Raw genomic sequence first — 19,070 nt, 5'->3', positions numbered from 1 at the left:
CATCGCAAACACCCTCTTCCAACAACACAAGAGAAGACTCTACACATGGACATCACCAGATGGTCAATACCAAAATCAGACTGATTATATTCTTTGCAGCCAAAGATGGAGAAGCTCTATACAGTCAACAAAAACAAGACCAGGACTATGGCACAGACCATGAACTCCTTATTGCCAAATTCAGACTTAAATTGAAGAAAGTAGGGAAAACCACTAGACCATTCAGGTATGACTTAAATCTAATCCCTTATGATTATACAGTAGAAGTGAGAAATAGATTTAAGGGACTAGATCTAATAGACAGAATTCCTGATGAACTATGGACAGAGGTTCGTGACATTGTACAGGAGACAGGGATCAAGATCATCCCCATGGAAAAGAAATGAAAAAAGCAAAATGGCTATCTGAGGAGGCCTTACAAATAGCTATGAAAAGAAGAGAAGCAAAAAGCCAAAGAGAAAAGGAAAGACACCCATTTGAATGCAGAGTTCCAAAGAAGAGCAAGGAGAGATAAGAAAGGCTTCCTCAGAGGTAAGTGCAAAGAAATAGAGAAAAACAATAGAATGGGAAAAACTAGAGATCTTTACAAGAAAATTAGAGATATCAAGGGAACATTTCATGCAAACATGGGCTCAATAAAGGACAGAAATGGTATGGACCTAACAGAAGCAGAAGATATTAAGAAGAGGTGGCAAGAATACACAGAAGAAGTGTACAAAAAAGATCTTCACGACCCAAATAATCACGATGGTGTGATCACTCACCTAGAGCCAGACATCCTGGAATGTGAAGTCCAGGAGACCTTAGGAAGCATCACTACGAACAAAGCTAGTGGAGGTGATGGAATTCCAGTTGAGCTCTTTCAAATCCTAAAAGATGATGCGGTGAAAGTGCTGCCCTCAATATGCCAGCACATTTGGAAAACTCAGCAGCCACAGGACTGGAAAAGGGCAGTTTTCATTCCAATCCCAAAGAAAGGCAATGCCAAAGAATGCTCAAACTACCGCACAATTGCACTCATCTCACGCGCTAGTAAACTAATGCTCAAAATTCTCCAAGCCAGGCTTCAGCAATACGTGAACCATGAACTTCCAGATGCTCAAGCTGGTTTTAGAAAAGGCAGAGGAACCAGAGATCAAATTGCCAACATCTGCTGGATCATCGAAAAAGCAAGAGAGTTCCAGAAAAACATCTATTTCTGCTTTATTGACTATGCCAAAGCCTTTGACTGTGTGGATCACAATAAACTGTGGAAAATTCTTCAAGAGATGGGAATACCAGACCACCTGACCTGCCTCTTGAGAAACCTATATGCAGGTCAGGAAGCAACAGTTAGAACTGGACATGGAACAACAGACTGGTTCCAAATAGGAAAAGGAGTACATCGAGGCTGTATATTGTCACCCTGCTTATTTACCTTCTATGCAGAGTACATCAAGAGAAATGCTGTGCTGGATGAAGCACAAGCTGGAATCAAGATTGCCAGGAGAAATATCAATAACCTCAGATATACAGATGACACCACCCTTATGGCAGAAAGTGAAGAAGAACTAAAGAGCCTCTTGATGAAAGTGAAAGAGGAGAGTGAAAAAGTTGGCTTAAAGCTCAACATTCAGAAAACAAAAATCATGGCATCCAGTCCCATCACTTCATGGCAAATAGATGGGGAAACAGTGGCAGACTTTATGTTTTTGGGCTCCAAAATCACTGCAGATGGTGACTGCAGCCATAAAATTAAAAGACGCTTACTCCTTGGGAGGAAAGTTATGACCAACCTAGACAGCTTATTAAAAAGCAGAGACGTTACTTTGCCAACATATGTCCGTCTCATCAAAGCTATGGTTTTTCCAGTAGTCACGTATGGATGTGAGAGTTGGACTATAAATAAAGCTGAGAGCCAAAGAACTGATGCTTTTGAACTATGGTGTTGGAAAAGACTCTTGAGAGTCCCTTGGACTGCAAAGAGATCCAACCAGTCCATTCTAAACGAAATCAGTCCTTAGTATTCATTGGAAGGACTGATGCTGAAGCTAAAACTCCAATACGTTGGCCACCTGATGTGAAGAGCTGACTCATTTGAAAAGACCCTGATGCTGGGAAAGATTGAAGGCAGGAGGAAAAGGGGATGACAGAGGATGAGATGGCTGGATGGCATCACGGACTCAATGGGCATGAGTTTGAGTAAAATCCATGAGTTGGTGATGGACAGGGAGTCCTGGTGTGCTGCAGTCCATGGGGTTGCAAAGAGTCGGACACGACTGAGTGACTGAACTAAACTGAACAGACCATCTGTCTATGAGAACCATGTGAAAACTAGCAGAAAAGATTTTTCAGATATAAAGAAGAAATCACCATGAGATGGGTAGGAGGGGCAGAGATGAGGTATAGACAACACCCAAAACCCTGTGTGGGTAACTCACAAATGGAAAGAGAGCCACAACTGCAGGGGTTCTCCCCAAGGACTGAGGCATCCAAGCTCCGGATGGGACTCCCCCACCCAGGGACTTCGCAGAAGAGAGCTGGAGGGCTGTAGGAAACAGACCCCTAAGGGGTACCTGCAAACTCTCACATACTCTCAAGTCCCAGCACTCAGATAGTAATTTGAGAGGAGTCTGGGTGAGACCCACCTGCTGATCTTTAAATTAGAGAGCCTCCCTGAGACAGGAGGCCACTGGGGCTCCTCCTGGGGACATATGGTTGGGGAACTAAGATCCCATATGCCATGAGGTGCGGCAAAAAAAAAAAAGCAAAATTAATAAACTGAAATCTGCTGCATTTCCATACACTAACAACAAACTATCAGAAAAAGAAATTAAGAAAACAATACCATTTACAACTGCATCAAAAAGATAAAATACCTACAAATAAATCTAACTTAAGAGGTAAACCAAGAGGTAAAAGACATGTACTCATAAAACTGTAAGACACTGATTCATTCAAGAAACTGAAGATAACAAAAACAAATGGAAAGACATACTGGAAGATACCGGAAGAATACTGTTAAAATGACCACACTACCTAAGGCAATCTACAGTCAATGCAAACCCTATCAAAATACCAATGGCAATTTTTACAGAACTAGAACAAATAATTCTAAAATCTGTGTGAAACCATAAAAGACCCCAAATAACCAAAATAATCTTCAGAAGAAGAACAAAGCTGGAAGTGTCATGCTCCCTAATTTCAAACTAGGAAATATGGGCAATTAAGCTATGACCAAGGAGGCAAAAATATACACCGGGGAAAAGACAGCTTCTTCAATAAATGGCGTTGGGAAAACGGAGAGCTACATGCGAAAGAATCAAAACTGGCCTACTTTCTCACTCCTTATACAAAAATAAACCCAGAATGGATTTAAGGCTTAAATATAAGTAATACTTGAAACCATAAAACTTCCAGAAGAAAACCCAGGTAGTATGCTCTTTGATACCAGTCTCAGCAATTTTGGGGGGACATATTTCCTTAGAGAAGGGAAACAAAAAACTAAACAGTTGGTACTACATCAAAAGCTAAAAAGCTTTTGCACAGCAAAGGAGACTAGCAACAAAACAAAAAGGCAGCGGACTGAACCGGAGGGAGATAGCTGCAAACAATGTATCTGATAAGGGGTTACAATACAAAACATAAAAAGAACTCATACAACTCAACATAAAAAAAACACATAGATAAATGAAGAAGATGTGGTGTGTGCGTACACACACACATAATGCAGTATCAGTCACAAAAAAGAATGCAATAGGGCTTCCCAGTGGCTCAATAGTAAAGAATCTGCCTACCAATGCAGGAGATATGGATTCAACCCCTGGTCCAGGAAGAACCCAAATCCTGCGGAGCAACAAAGCCCATGCGCCCAGCTCCTAAGCCTGTGCTCTGGAGCCTGTGCAACTACGGAAGCCTGCACGCCCCAGAGCCCTGTGCTCTGCAACAAGAGTAGCCACCGCAGTAAGCAGCCCACACACCGCAGTGAAGAGTAGCCCCCCTCACCACAAGGAGAAGAGCCCACGCTACAACAAAGACCTAGCACAGCCAAAAATAAATACATTTTTTTAATTATTAAAAAAAAACACGTGGAAGGGAGAGGCTTCCCACACCAAGGGATTCTCTGTAGACAACTTTAAAGAAGAATGAAATAATGCTATTTGCAACAACATGAATGGACCTAGAGATTATCATACTAAGTGAAGAAAGAGAGACACAAATATCACACAATATTACTTTGATGTAGAAACTAAAAAAATGATGCACAGGTACTTATTTACAAAATAGACTAATAGAAACTGACTCACAGTCACTGAAAACAAACATGGTTACCAAGGGGCAAGAGGCAGAGAGTGATAAATCAGGAGTTTGGGATTACCAAATACAAGCTGCTACATATAAAACAGATAAGCAGTAAGGTCCTACTCTATAGCACAGGCAAGTATATTCAATACCTTGTAATAACGGAAAAGAATCTGAAAAGTAACACATATACATACATAAACTGAATCACTTTGCTGTACACTAGAAACTAACACAACACTGGAAATCAACTATATTTCAACTTAAAAAACACTTGATTAAACTATAGTTTTAAAAAACTGATTAAAGAATAGGCAGAGGATTTAAATATTTTTCTGTGGAAGACATACAGATGGTCAATAAACACATGAAAAGATGTTCAACATCACTAATCTAATCAGGAAAATGCAAATCAAAACCACAATATCACCTCCCCCTGTCAGAATCAGTTCAGTTCAGTCGCTCAGTCATGTCTGCCTCTTTGCGACCCCATGAATCGCAGCATGCCAGGCCTCCCTGTCCATCACCAACTCCTGGAGTTCACTCAAACTCATGTCCATCGAGTTGGTGATGCCATCCAGCCATCCCAAAAAGACAACAAATAACTGTTGGCAAGGATATGGAGAAAAAGGAACTCTCATGCAGTGTTGGTAGGGATGTAAACTGGTACAGCTACCATAGAAAACAGTATAAAGGTTCCTCAAAAAATTAAAAATAGAACTACCATGCGCTAGTCACTTCAGTCGTGTCTGACTTTGCAATCCTATGGACTATAGCCCACCAGGCTCCTCTGTCCATGGGGATTCTCCAGGCAAGAATCCTGCAGTGGGTTGCCATGCCCTCCTCCAGGGGATCTTCCCAACCCAGGGATTGAATTCAGGTCTCCGACCTTGCAGGTCTGAGCCACAAGGGAAGCCAAAGAATACTGGAGTGGGTAACCAGCCTATCCCTTCTCCAGGGGATCTTCCCAATCCAGGAATCAAACTGGGGTCTCCTGCATTGCAGGCGGATTCTTTACCAGCTAAGCGGTATACCAAGGAAGCCAGAATTACCATATGATCTAGCAATTCCATTTCTGGCTATTTTTCTGACAAAAATAAGATATATGCATCCCAATGTTCACTTCAGTATTGTTTACGATAGCCAATATATGGAAGCAATCTAAGTGTCCATCAATAGATAAACAAAGAAGATGTAGTATATATATACACAAAGGAATATTACTGAGCTATAAAAAAGAATGAAATCTTGCCATTTACAACAATGTGAATGGACCTAGACAGTATTATGCTAAGTAAAATAAGTCGGAGAAAGATACATACTATACAACTTCACTTATATGTAGAATCTAAAAACAAAACAAATGAACAAACATTAACAGAAGAAACAGATTCTTGGATATAGAGAACTAACTGGTGGTTGCCAGAGGGGAGGGGAATGGGGAGTATGAGTGAAATGACAGAGGGAGATTAAGAGGTACGGACCTCAAGTTATAAAATAGGTAAGTCACCAGGATGTAATGTACAGTACAGGGAATACAGTTAATAATATCTTAATAACTTTTTATGGTGATGGATGGTAAGCAGACTTTGGTGAACATTTTCTAACGTATAAAAATATCAAATCGGACTTTCTGGTAGTCAAGTGGTTAAGAATCCAACTGCCAATGCAGGGCACAAGGGTTCAATCCCCAGCCCGGGAAGATTCCACATGCCTTGGGGCAACTCAGCCTGTGGGCCACAATTGCGGCCTGAGAGTCCTAGAGCCTGTGCTCCACAACTAGAGAAGCCGCCGAAACTAGAGGCCTGAGCACCCCAATTAGCCTCTGCTCACTGCAATTAGAGGAAAGCCCATGTGTAGCAATGAAGACCCAGCACAGCTGAAAATAAATAAATAATTTTAAAAAAAATCAAATCATTATGCTGTATACCAAAAACTAATATGATACTGTAAGTCAATTATACTTCAATAAAAAATAAAATTTAAAAAAAAATGGGCAAAGGACTTGAATATATTTCTTCAAAAAAGATATACAAATAGCCAATTTGCATATGAAAACATATTCAACATTATTAGTCATTAGAGAAATGCAAACCAAAACTACAATGAGAGCCAGTTCAGACCTACTAGAATGGCTATTATGGAAAAAAAAAAAATCAAAAAATAACAAGTGTTGGTGAAGATGTGGAGAAATTGGAACCCTGATGCACTGCTGGTCGGAATGTAAAGTAGTGCAGCAATCCCACTTCCAGATGTATACCTGGATGACGTGAAGGGACGGACACAGTTACTTTTCACACCAACATTCACAGCAGCGTTATTCTCAATAGCTGAAACGTGAGGAAGATCCAAATGTTCTCAACAGCTGAATGGATAAACAAAATGTAGTATGCACATATAATGGATTATTACTTAGCCTTAAAAAAGGAATGAAACCCTGACACATACTACAACATGATGAATCTTAAAAGCATTATGCCAAGTGAAACAGCCAGAGGCAAAAGAACAAATGCTGTATGAATGCACTTATATGAGGTACATGCAATAAGCAAGTTCACAGAGAGAAAATAACAGAGGGTGCCAATGGCTGGGGATGGGGGAACAGGAGTCGTCATCTCCCGGGTATAGAGTTTCCGCTTTGGATGATTAAAAAGCTCTGGAAATGCATTGTGGTGATGGTTACAGAACAGTGTGAATATATTTAATGCCACTAAATTTCACATTTTAAAAAAGGTTAAAATGAAAAAAAAAGTTAAAATGATAAATTCTGTTACGTGTATTTTACAATTTAAAAATGGACTCAAAAAAATTTTAACTTCTGCTTATCAAAAGACATCATTAAGACAATGAATAGGCAAACCACAGATTGGGAAAAACATTCCCAATATACCAGACACAAATCAATTTACCAGGCTGCTTAAACACTCTGCAACTGGGAGCTCTGAGAAGACCAGTTCTGCCATGCATCCACGCACACCCGTATGAAACTGCAGCACGGCTCAACAAAAAGAAGTCCAGAACTGTGACAAAGCCTTGGCTTTGCTGATTTCCGGTCCCGGGCCTGCTTCCTCATCTACAACACGCTGAAACTTAGTACCAGCTCCACCTTGGTGCCAATTCTTACATCAAGATGAGAGAGCTTATGTAGCAGTACCACAGAATGGAAAGTTAAAATACTGAGAGAAGATGGATAAAGACTTCCTCTCCTCCTATGTTTCCCTAGGGCCACCCATACATTCAACCTTCTCTGGGAGACTTGGGGTTCCATTTAGAAATTACCTTTCCAGTACATGTTTGGCCCCCTAAGCAAGCACTTCTATTGATTCATTGCTACTATACAACTCTCCAAGCTTCCTCAGAAAACTGTTCAATGAGGTTTGCCCACTTAGAAAACTGAGCCAACCGGCACAACTTTAAATTATCACCACTAACAAGGAGGGGAAAACAATTAATGAAGGTTAAAACAAAAACAAAACCAGCATTCAGATGGCCTATTTGAGACACTCATGGTCTGGCAAAAGTTTTGATACCAGAAACTTCCAAAAGCATGCTATATACTTGCTTTCCAGCCATCTCTTGCTTCCAACCAAGGGGCTTCATGGGACAGCAAACTATGATGGCCTTCTACAAATGGAAGGAATTAAAGGGAGATTATTCCTTCCTCCAAGGACACAAAACAAGTCTGCCCTCTAGCTTCACTATCATACTCAGGCTCTCACGGGCAGGGCTATGCCAGCCAGGCTCCCACCAGCCGCCCTCTGACAAGGCATGGGAGCAGGATGAAAGTCCTCAAGGTACTCAAAGTCCTAGGGAGCCCTGGAGCGAGCAAACCGATCTCAGCTACCAGTTTTTCAAAACGGACAAAGTGATACCAAGAGCCAGTCATTCAGTTCTTCATTCTCTTCATCCCTAGGGCTTTCCTGATACCCTGGGGATGCAAGCAAACAACAACAACAAAAAGAAACGAAGGAAAAAACACACTGGTCTGCTTACCCCTCGTTGGACCGTATCATGTAGTCAGTAAATTCATGGTCTCCCTTGATCACCTCCAAGGGGACCACAAGGTTGACGTCAGAATCAGTGTTCCGCAGCTGGTTGAGTTTAATGTTGACTGAGAAGAGGTAATCCCGCACTTCGTCTATGCCCACCTTCAGGCCCTTGCACACCACATACCTGAGAGGAGAGACCCTGTCACTCCACTGAGCAAGGGCTTCCCCGGTATAATTCCTCCTCCCTGAACCTCCTGCTGAGTCACAAAACCCCTGTCTACATACCAAGAACAGAGTGCTGCAAAGTTCACCTCAAATCCTTCCTTCTTATGTTGGGCTGTGTTTCTACTCTCTATGGCAGTAGTTTCCAATTACCCTGTGCCAGGCTGGCTGAATCACCATCAGCTGGGGAAGTCTGCTAAGGGCAATGACTCTCCAGGGATGGGGCCCAGAAATCTGTGTTTTTAACAAGCCACCTAGCAATTCGGACTGGCTGCCTCTTCTCTCACAAGATGCACGGGCACTGCGTCCCATCTGGGATGCACACAGTGACTCTGGTTTGTGGCCCACTTGTCCTTCAGGTAACCCTTCCTTGGTCTCCTTCACCCTCCTGGGCCAAGCCAAGGATCGCCCACAAAAATGTGGTGAACAAGGTTGGTGGAGGAGGCAGAGGCTGAACAGTACGTCAGAGAACCAAGAAAATCCAAGTCCTCTTGGCTCCAATCACTTTTTTAAATCAGGGTTTTTTAATGTAGCTTGAGTTGCTCATGCCAGAGATGCACCAGGTTTTCCTGTTCTGACATTTAGCCAACTAGTCCGATTCAAAGGGAGAGGAAAGCCTCACCTCTCTGAGTTGGCAGGACGGCTGGTAATCGGCTTAAAGAGACAGACTCGTTCAAAGCAGCAGTACAGCAGGTAGATGAGCCCCACGCTGAACGGTGTGAAGAGGTCAAAGGTTTTACAGATAAAGTGGCCTCCTAGGTTAAGAGAAAACACCAACGATAGTCAGCAGCTTCCACTCCAGGAAATGAGTTGGGTCATCTCAGGGACTATGACAAAGTCAGGGCCCAGATACCTGGGCCCATTAAAAGTCACAGGCCACAGAAGGGAAAGAGTTGTAGAGGGGACTTTGGGGATTCCATAGCACTTTCCCCCCTAAAGTCCTCATTCCACCATGTGTCATCTCATACAAGCAGACCATTAGCTAACTTTCAAGCCAACCCCAACACATGTTCTTGTACAACAGGGCCTCTGGTGGGTCCTGGGTGGGGAGACGGCAAAGTGTCACCTGTCCGGACAACAGACAGCGCCATGAGGAACTGACAGAGCAGCAGCTGTTTGCTGAGGATCTCCTGCAGGTTCTCCTGTCCCTCCACTGAGAAACCCTGAAACGAGAACGCAAGGATCAGAGCAGAAAAGAGAAGTGACGAGGACTGAAGGGTGCTCCGACCTCATCTTCCCTGAACCTTCTTCAGGTGTCTCCACTGGTCTCCACCAGCTGACTGACACAGATACAGTCTGGTGTTTAGATTCTCTGGCGTGGTCGTATGGCTCCCTGTGGTAAAGACAGCACCTGGGACCCAGGCCTGCCTACTGAGCCAGTGCTGTTTTCCTGCTGTATCGCTCCTGGGGATCTGCTCCTCCAAGGAGATGGTCCAGAAAATTTTAAAACTCATGCTGGAATCCAAGGGAAGGATACGGCAGAACAGAGGCAAAATACGCTGGTCACAAGCCAACTACAAGTCAGGAAACTGAATGCCCTGGTGAGTCCAGTGAGACCCAGGGAGCACGTGTGGCTAAATCTGTATGGGCTCCCTCAGTCCTGGGCTGACCACTGAAGAGGCCCCAGTCTGGTGACAGGAGAAACTCTGCCTAACTCTGATAGTCACAAGAATCTTCCTTTCTCTGCTGACCACAGATTTACTCACAAAACCCCCCCTCCTGTCCCAGGACCATGGAGCCTCTTCCTCCAGCTGGCAGAGTCTCTGGGCAGGCTGTTTGTATGAAGAATGTATGTTGCTGTTCTTGGAGTGGTCTCCCTCCCTGTGAGATCCCAGCAAGGAGCAGAGAGCCAAGCTCACAGGGGAGTGAGGGACGCCAGGGGCTATGATGGGAAAAGAGGCAAGTTATTGTTTAATGGGCATAGCATTTCAATTTTGTAAAATGGAATAAGTTTTGGAGATCTGTTTCATGAAAGCATGATTATAATTAACATAACTGAACTGTAAACTTAAAAATGGCTGCAACAGTACATTTTATGTTATGTGATTTTTATCACAATAATTAAGAGAAGCAAAGAGGCTGGCCTCCATTTAACTGGCCCCAGCCTGGTCTCCAGAAGTAAAAATGTTCAGTAATGTCTTCCAGATTTACAGATGCTTCTTAAAATGCACAGCTGTTTATAGGGAGAGGGGAAAAAAAACACACACAAAAAATCCCATGTGGGTCACCAGTCTATGTTGGCTAAGTCAGAGGGACAATCCTTGAGTTTGCCACTCGAGCTGATGCCCTGCACGGCTGCCTCCCCAGCGTATCAGACCCCGACAGGCTCAGTGGAAGCGGCCCCTCCCTCCACCCAAGCCTATCTGATGTCCCCTGCTAGGCACCAATCTTTGGGGACTGAGGGCACGCTCGGCTCCTGTGCTGACATCTTAAACATTTCTTCACCTCTCCACACAGCTACTGCTTAAGAGGCTGCCCAGGGGGCTCCAGAAGCTTTTTGCAACTCTGGCCATGTGACCCTGGATTAACTGCCGCATTCTCTGACCTTTCTCTACACTAAGCTGTGGCTCACAACTTTTCTGGTAGTCCAGAGAAGACTACCGGCAGCGTCAGATTACTAGGGGAGAAAGCTGCAGGGGTGCCTCTACGCCTCAGGCAGCTGCCCAAGAAATGGGCAACCTGAGTATCTTCTTCAACCCAGCCACTGACACAGCCTCTTGCAGAGTCTTAATATGGAGTCTTAATTAACATGGAGTGGCTGCGTTTGGTTACGTGGTCACCTATCAGCTGCTCCTGAGGCTTAGGAGTGGCCGTGTACAGACAGCCTCTCCAAGAGCAGCGCCTGGGTGACAAACGATGGAAACGTCCTTCCTGTCGGCTCTGCCGAGTTCGTCTTAGTCACGGTGCCCCCTCACCAGGCCTCCACCCTCACCAGAGGCCTGTTGAGGAAGTGAGCTGGGCAGATCCGCCTGCCCCAAGCAAAGATGACCATAACAGCAGAGCCTTGACAAAGTTACAAATGGAAAAGATGTACAAAAAGAATAAAAACATACATCATCACCCCATGAAGAGCAGGTTACCTACCCCATCAGCCATCAGAAAGTGGACGCCCTTGTGATCGGTGTTATCCAGGACGAAATTCCTAAAAGCATTGATGTTCTCAGGGCGGGTGATGTCTCCGTCTCCATCGATCCCACCCTCACCTGACAGACAGGACACAAGGTTCACATTTAGCTCGTCCGCCCTGTGCCTCCCTGGCAGCGGGACACAACCTCGCCAGGGCTGTGAACACAGGTACCAGGCAGGCCTCAAGGCCCAGGAGAAGAGCTCTGTGAGGAGCAGCTCAGTGAAGGACCCGTCACACAAGGCTGCCCTGCAGTGATGGGCCAGGAGGCAGAAACAGGGCCCTGCTACAGTAGAGGAGAGCTCAAGAGGAGTCAACCAGCCGTGAGCCATCAACTGAAACAGGTCTTCATGTTCAAGATCAAACGTGTGTTTAAAGCACTTACATTTAGGAAGCAATATCAACTTCTTCATAAGTTCTGTTAACAAAGGACTTGGAATTTCCTGCCAAGTCACAAGAAGCAAGACAGAGTGGAGGGAACTGCTAGGCGGTTGCTGAGCATCTGGCATACAAGGCTGGGGATGGGTGTGGGTTTGTATTTGTTAATAACCCTGCCAGTTCTCAGCCAGAGATCAAACAGTTTTATTATCTCCTGTCACCACAAGAGAAGGAAGGAGAAATTAACATGGATCTGCTGCAAGTTTGCCTACTGGAGGGTTAACCTGGATCCCACAGGCCTGGGGTAAAAGGCATAGTCAAAAGGAGACTGAGACCTCATGACATGGGCTGGGAACCCCAGGCTGAGAGCCCCGGGACAGAAAACATGGCACGTGGACAGTAACTCCTCCTGATAAGACTTGTCCCTCTGGGTCCCTGGGGCCTCCTCCGTGTCCCTACCGTAGTAGGGCTCGAAGAGCTCGCTGGAAGCGGAGTAGAAGTCCTCCAGCTTGAAGTCGTGAGGGCCCTTCAGAGTCAGCCCGAAGCCCTTGGCGTGCCACCTCTTCCTCCACAGCACGTACTCCGAGAAGCCGCCCGGGCCCGCACAGACGTCGGCAAAGTACAGAAGCTCCGCTTCCCGGTCCTTCACCAGCGGCTTCTGCAGAGGTAAGTGGAAGCCAGGGGAGGAAGAGGGGAAAAATGCCTCAGTGGGGAGCAGGAAAGAGAAAGCAGGGGAGTAAAATAAGCCTTTCAGCAAGCACAGTGCAGAGTTCCTGCCAGAGCCACAACCACCAGGCAAGTGTCCTCTAAGACCACTGCCTTCAGTCACCCATCCCCACCTCAAAACACCCCTGATGCCTTTCACACCACCATACCCAGCTCAGACTCCTAATAAAACACCCTAATGGGCACCCAAGTGTGCATGTTTTATTTCTCAGCATCTTTTCCCCACCATATCCTGCCTTACAAAAGTCCCAACGAGTGGGGTAGATGTTCTAGCCCCCCACATGACAGACAGGGAAAGAGAAACGCCGAGACACAAATCGACCTGTTCACAGTCTGCAGCACTGCTTAGTCAGCATCCCGTCAGCCTGAGCAGGAGACGCAGGCTTCCTGTCCAACCAGAGTCTGAGGGGCTCTCACATCACTTCCTCCCAGCCCAGGGCCTCACCTTCCAGATGACAGTCTCTGCGTCCCTTTGTCCCTTCCTCCTAGACGCTACCTTTTTTTTCCCCTCCAATTAAGTTTTTATCATGGAATAATTTTAGACGTACAGGTAAGTTGCGAGGACAACGTTCGCACATGTCCTTCACCCCGCTTTAGTAACATCTTACACGGTCAGCTGTAAAAATTAATAAACTGACATCACGGGTATATTTCTATGAACTACAGCCCAGACATGCTTCAGACCTCACCAGACCCCTCGTTCGTTCCACGACTCCATCCAAGACCCCACAGTGCCCTGTGCGTCCTCCTTTTTTGCACACCCCCGCTCCTGCCTTTGCCCCTCTGCTGACCAGGGCCTGCGCAGGGCAGAGCTGGAAGCTGGTTAGATTGGGAGAACAGGAGCCACTGACCTAGGCAGCCATCAGAGCATCCAGCCACCTAAAGAATGACTGAATTACACTATCATCATTTGTATTTGATGATTAGTTCTGGCCACTTAAGTGGCTTTAAATTCTTAATATAAAATGCTGGGCGTTCCCTGGCGGCCTAGTGGTTAGGATACTGGGCTTTCACTGCTGTGGCCCAGGTTCCATCCCTGAACTGAGATCTCACAAGCCGCACAGCTTGGCCAAATTAATTAAATTTAATGTACGCTGAATGCAGATCTAGACTGTGTTTACACTTCTCTTCTACACACCTGGGCCCTCAAGGGTGAATTCCACTTGTCTCAAGCCTCCAGGGCAGAGACGTGCCATCTGCACTGGTGACAAGAGGCTGAGCTCCAGAGGGGTGACCGCAGGGGACCCTGATGAACATCCAGCAGAAGGGCTACGACAGCGCAGCCTTCTCTCCCTCAAAGTCTGGCACGGCTGGGTGCTTGTCCAGAGCTCTCTAACTGCCAGATAAAGATCAGAAGGCTTCAGGGGAAACAGTTATAGGAAAGAAATGGAAATACTAATGCTCACAGTCCAGTCACTTGTGAGGTGACAAGGGCTCTGCATCTGATGATGGTTATCTAGCTTGATCACAACAGTAGAAAAAGTCTCTGGAGAAAGGGACTGTAGCTAAAAATACACTTCATCACCCTGTGGCAAGCCCACTCAGTGTGCTGGGCCACATCAGTTCCTTCTCCCTTCCCTCTGCTCCACCACCCTAACATTCTTTGTTCCTGAGCCATCAATTATTCATATTTTCTTATTGTATTCATTTGCACACTAAAAAAGACCTAATGGCATACGCCAAGAATATTATGCAGCACTTCCCAGGCTGCAAAGCGGTAGTGAGGCAGGCGTCACAAGTTTAAGGCCTGCACACACTGCAAAGAGTGAACACACTGTTCCTCATCACAGGCCAAGCCCTAGCCCCAGGCGCCAGCTTCTCCATGTGAGAAGACTGTGAGAAGAAAGGAGAATGAATCAATGAAAGCACCTCACCTCCAAAAAGACAGCATAAATATGATCTGTTCTGTAATTTCAAGACGTGTCACCCTCGCAGGCCGCGGCCAGCGCTCCTTTCACAGAAAGGACGGCCAGGGTTCTCACCTCTGCCACTTACTGACTGTGCAGTCAAAGGCAAGAACACGATTTATGTCTTTAAGCTTGAGCTTCCTCAACGACAAACTGGAACTAATGTAGGTTATTTCTTAAGGCTATTGTAGGATTAAACAAAGTACCTTATGTCGAAGACCCTTAAAAACTGTACGATACTGAACAAATGTTAAGACGACACGAAGTTCAACTCGATCAGCCAGCTCCCTGAGAGTCAGGCCCTTGTCCCTCCCCTCCTTTTCTCTCTGCAGAGTCTGGCGCAGTGCTCCACAGGCAGCGGGGACTTTGTAAGTGCTGTCTAATTTCTTCTAAGACAGCGCTGAAACTTAAAGATCTACATTCAGCTTTTGTATCCTGTTATGCTTCATAGCCAATGCTTTCTTACCACAACGATAACCGCAGGCACACAAGTCCCTCATGTAACGTTTATATATAATACGCTTCCATATACCCAAAGAATCTAAACGCCCTTCTCTTCCTGGCCCCTTCCAATTCTTGCTTATGATCTCTTTATTTCCCTAGCCTCTTTTTTCCTTTTACCACAACCTGTAGAAGCAGAAACATGCTGAAAAACCTCAAAGAGCCTCCCCCCAGCTTCCCATCTCCAACCTCCTCACACTTTGCTAGGCTTCACATTGTCTGCACTCTTACTCTAAGTTCCCTGATCCAAGAGCCACTGAGACTCTAGCAAACCTGGGCGTGTGCCTGGGGCTTCTGCCACTCCCACGTCTGCTGGGACTGCTCTAAACACAACAAGCCTGCTGGGCTTGGCGGTCACTCCAGTCCTTGGGAGGAAACAGGGGTGAACAGACAGAAGCAAACACTAGGAGCTGAAGAGAAATCACTTTTATAGTGGAGCGTAGAAGAACTTCTCTGGAAGGGCAATTCTCCATGGCCACTATCAATCAATGCAAGTCAAGAAGCTGCCTGAAGCATCGCAAACACAGCCACCTTTTCCTATGTAACATCTCCACCCTCCACCTGAATGGTACGACCCTGATGCCTACTTCATTTTCCTGACAGCAAAAGACAATAACCAGATCCCAGCTGCTGGAGGCGTTTACATTCAAAAGCCCAAAATGACGCTGTGATTTCCCATCAACCTGACAGTTCCTCTGCCAGGCAGGGATTTAAGGGAAATCATTCGGAGCTCAGAAAATTAAATCAACACTATATCAATGTAATTTTCTCAAGATGCTAATTCCAAGAGCCGTTTCGTACAGCTTGCTGGTACTGTAAGGTGGGAGGGAGACCTGGGAGAGAGAAGTAACTACAGGCTGGAGGGGTCCACCTGCCATTCTGCCAGCATGGAGGAGACAACCAGGCAGGTGAAGCTGAAGCAGTGAAGAACTTGGAAAACAAATTTCTTTAAGCAGTGGATAATCGGGGGCCTACCAGGAGGAGGCTGAGTGAGGCAGAAACTGGACTGGGAACAGCCGGCTCCTGGCCCCTGCACTGTCAGAGAACGAACCTTCTAGGACAGGGTGAAAATGCTTTGAAACTCTGAAGGGAAAGCTAGAATGAAATGTCCTTTTTTCTTTCTCTATCATATGGAGGGTCTGTGTTCAGAAAAATGAGAGTAGTAAAGTAGAAAATCATTCCGATCCACCACCTGTAATTAGGATCCCACACGAAGCTTGTTCACAGAAGCAAAAAGGGAAAGTGGCCACGTGTGAGGCACAGATTTCAGAGCTGGAGCAAACCTTTAGAGCCTCTTGGTTCTCCTGGTTCTCGGGCAGGTTAGTAGGGCTGATTTCAGAGATGAGGTAGCTGAGAGGCAAAGAAGGTGTGACCCTGAGTGACACCACCTGTGACTAAATGCTGCACTTCCTACCTGCCCCCGACCTTCAGACACGATACTGATTGTAAACAGACCAGTGAAAGAACCCAGATGCCCACATTTCATTCAACACTCAGACATTTCCCAGAGTACTGCCCTCTCATACCAGAAACAGCAGCAACCAAATCAGATGATGTCACAAGTTTCAATCTGGAACATTAACTCACTGTAAGGACTGCTCACAGTCGTCCCTCAGTATTGACAGGGGATTGGTTTCAGGTCCCCCCACAGACACCAGAATCTGCAGGTGCTTGAGTCCTTTACATAAAGTGGCGGTGTACAGCCGGCCCTCTGTATCGCAGAGTCAACAGACACAGAGGGCTGACTGCACTCAGACTCCACCCGACCCTGTAAGAGGCAGGCTCAAGCTTCCTGGTGGCAACTGGCCTCTACACGTCGACGAGCATGGAGAGGCTCTACACACATCCAACCCTCACCCTTACCTGCTCTCAGGTCCCCAGAATGCCCAGAACCTAGCACCATGGGGAAAGGGAGCACATCCATGTATTCCTGGTGTGTAGCACTGTGCCCGGCACAACGCAGGGGCTGGATAAACACATGTTTAATCAGCGCAGCAGGGAGGCCTATGCACTAACTTGTGTCCTCACCTCCCTGCTCCCTTGGCCTATGCAGGCCACACCTGCTGATCTGGTCAGGAATGCCCCTCCTCCACTGCTGCAAGCCTTGCACTCCTCCACCTGGAGTGAAGAGCAGGCTCTGCAGAGTCGGGAGCTGGGACTCCGGGCCTGAAGCCCTAGAGATAACTGCTTACTAGGGCACTCCTGGGACCACAGGAAGCACTGTGGAACCCTAGCTGAAGAGCTCAAAACAAAACATATCTCATCACAGAATGCATCTCCATCACCCAGCAGGAACACTCTCCTAGCATTGTGCAAATGGCAATTTCTGAGCCACTGAAGCTGAAGCCTATTTAGCACTATGAATTCAGAAGCAAAATCTTGTTCTCACCCCATAAGAGTCCCTTGGATTTGTAAACATGCGATCGAACACAAAATCCATGTTAGCCATCTTCATTGCTGCCCTGCAACAAAGCGAGACAGAAAAGCATACTCAGTACCAGACAGATGGGAGAGCTGAGGCTCAAATGGGAACATCGACCAGTGTGCATCGGGGGAGGGGAGGGGAGGGAAATGCCAGCAAACCTGTTGAGGAAGAAGACTCCTCGGATCATTTCGTAGGGATTGGCCCGGGTCCGAGCTCGCCGCATCTCCTCCCCATCCAGAACATCAAACACACTCTGCCCGGAGAGAATCAGAACCACAAGGTGAGCAGCATCACCCTCAGGATGGAGCTTGAGGAGCCGGATTCACAGCCCTCTGAAAAGCTAGGCCTCTGCTGCATCCCAGCTCTGAAATGACCAGATGTGTGACCCCAGACAGGCAGCTCGATCACTCTCCCTCTCAACTACCTCACTTGTAAAATGGCACAAAATAGAAGGGAAGCAAGCACGTGCCTGCCACATGGTAAGTGGTATTAATCCTTCTGGCACTGCTAACCCTCGCTGCAAGCCTGCTTCTCCACTCCAGCAGCAACTCGGCAGGGACCAGAGTTTTGCTATGAAGGGTGTACCCAGAAAGAGGGTAGGCAAACCAAGATCAGGCTTTTCTGAGGGCACCTACCTCCCAGCAAGGAACCCTTCTCTTTCTTCTAATTCTCTCTGGAAAAAGAAAGCCCCACTTTACCTGAGGATATTTCCAACTCTCTACCTGCCAGAAAAATAAGCTCCGTGAGGCTCGTCTCAGGCCTTGCTTCTCCTCCCACTCATTTTCTCCTCAGTTTCCCTGGCTCACCCTGCCCCAGGCAATGCACCTCCTGACCAAAGTCAGGTCAGGTCAGAAGATGTCAAGGGGAGAGTAACACCGACTATCTCTTTTAACTCTAACAACACGGAGTATTTTTTTCTTCCCAATTTAAAGATAAGGAAACTCAAACTCAGAAAAGCTAAAGCAAATGGTCCAAGGTCACTCAGCAAAGAAAAAAAAGCCGCAAAATTAGGATTTGAATTCAGCTCTGATACTGAACAATGATTCCAAAACTTCCACTACGCCAGCCCCCCTTCAGGGTTACGATGAACCCACCCACTGAAATTAAGTGGTTCCCTCCCTGGCTACTGACCACAGGGACAGAACAACACTGCAGGGCAGGGGAGTCACCAGGAAAAAGGATGCTCACAGAAACACGCCAAACTGACATCTGCTCTCCAGGAAAAAAATCTTAGCTAAATTTCAGGTTCCCCACAACCGACTCAAAAGAATAAGAAAAACCCAGCACAGCCCCTCACACAAAATCTTCAGCGCCAGCTCTAGCCATGAGGCCTTACCTTACACTTCAACACACTGCGAAGCAGGCCTTCCCCACAAAACTCTGTTTCATCTTCAATAATCATCTTTCTCTACAGGAAGAAGAAAACAATCCATAATGACCACATGTGACTGCATTTGGGGGGAATCTAGGGTTCTGAGTGAGCAGAGCAAAAGGGGGCTTGAGTCCCTGCCAGAGAA

General features: G+C 46.2%; 1 protein-coding gene across 1 annotated transcript in view; it reads right to left on the bottom strand.

Annotated features, from left to right (window-relative positions):
* Window positions 1–19,070, bottom strand: part of CMTR1 (cap methyltransferase 1) — a 53,584-nt gene that overhangs the window by 15,476 nt on the left and 19,038 nt on the right. The window contains exons 6-13 of the mRNA XM_019985954.2: window positions 18,890–18,961; window positions 17,712–17,806; window positions 17,518–17,590; window positions 12,454–12,652; window positions 11,577–11,695; window positions 9,559–9,655; window positions 9,115–9,247; window positions 8,275–8,454 (exon numbers count right to left, since the gene is read on the bottom strand). Coding sequence (XP_019841513.1) covers window positions 8,275–8,454; window positions 9,115–9,247; window positions 9,559–9,655; window positions 11,577–11,695; window positions 12,454–12,652; window positions 17,518–17,590; window positions 17,712–17,806; window positions 18,890–18,961 — 968 coding nt within the window. The remainder of the gene's footprint in view (window positions 1–8,274; window positions 8,455–9,114; window positions 9,248–9,558; window positions 9,656–11,576; window positions 11,696–12,453; window positions 12,653–17,517; window positions 17,591–17,711; window positions 17,807–18,889; window positions 18,962–19,070) is intronic.

The sequence above is a fragment of the Bos indicus genome, chromosome 23 (assembly GCF_029378745.1).
Source record: "Bos indicus isolate NIAB-ARS_2022 breed Sahiwal x Tharparkar chromosome 23, NIAB-ARS_B.indTharparkar_mat_pri_1.0, whole genome shotgun sequence".
NCBI lineage: Eukaryota > Metazoa > Chordata > Mammalia > Artiodactyla > Bovidae > Bos > Bos indicus.
This window is presented reverse-complemented; position numbering and strand designations above follow the sequence as displayed.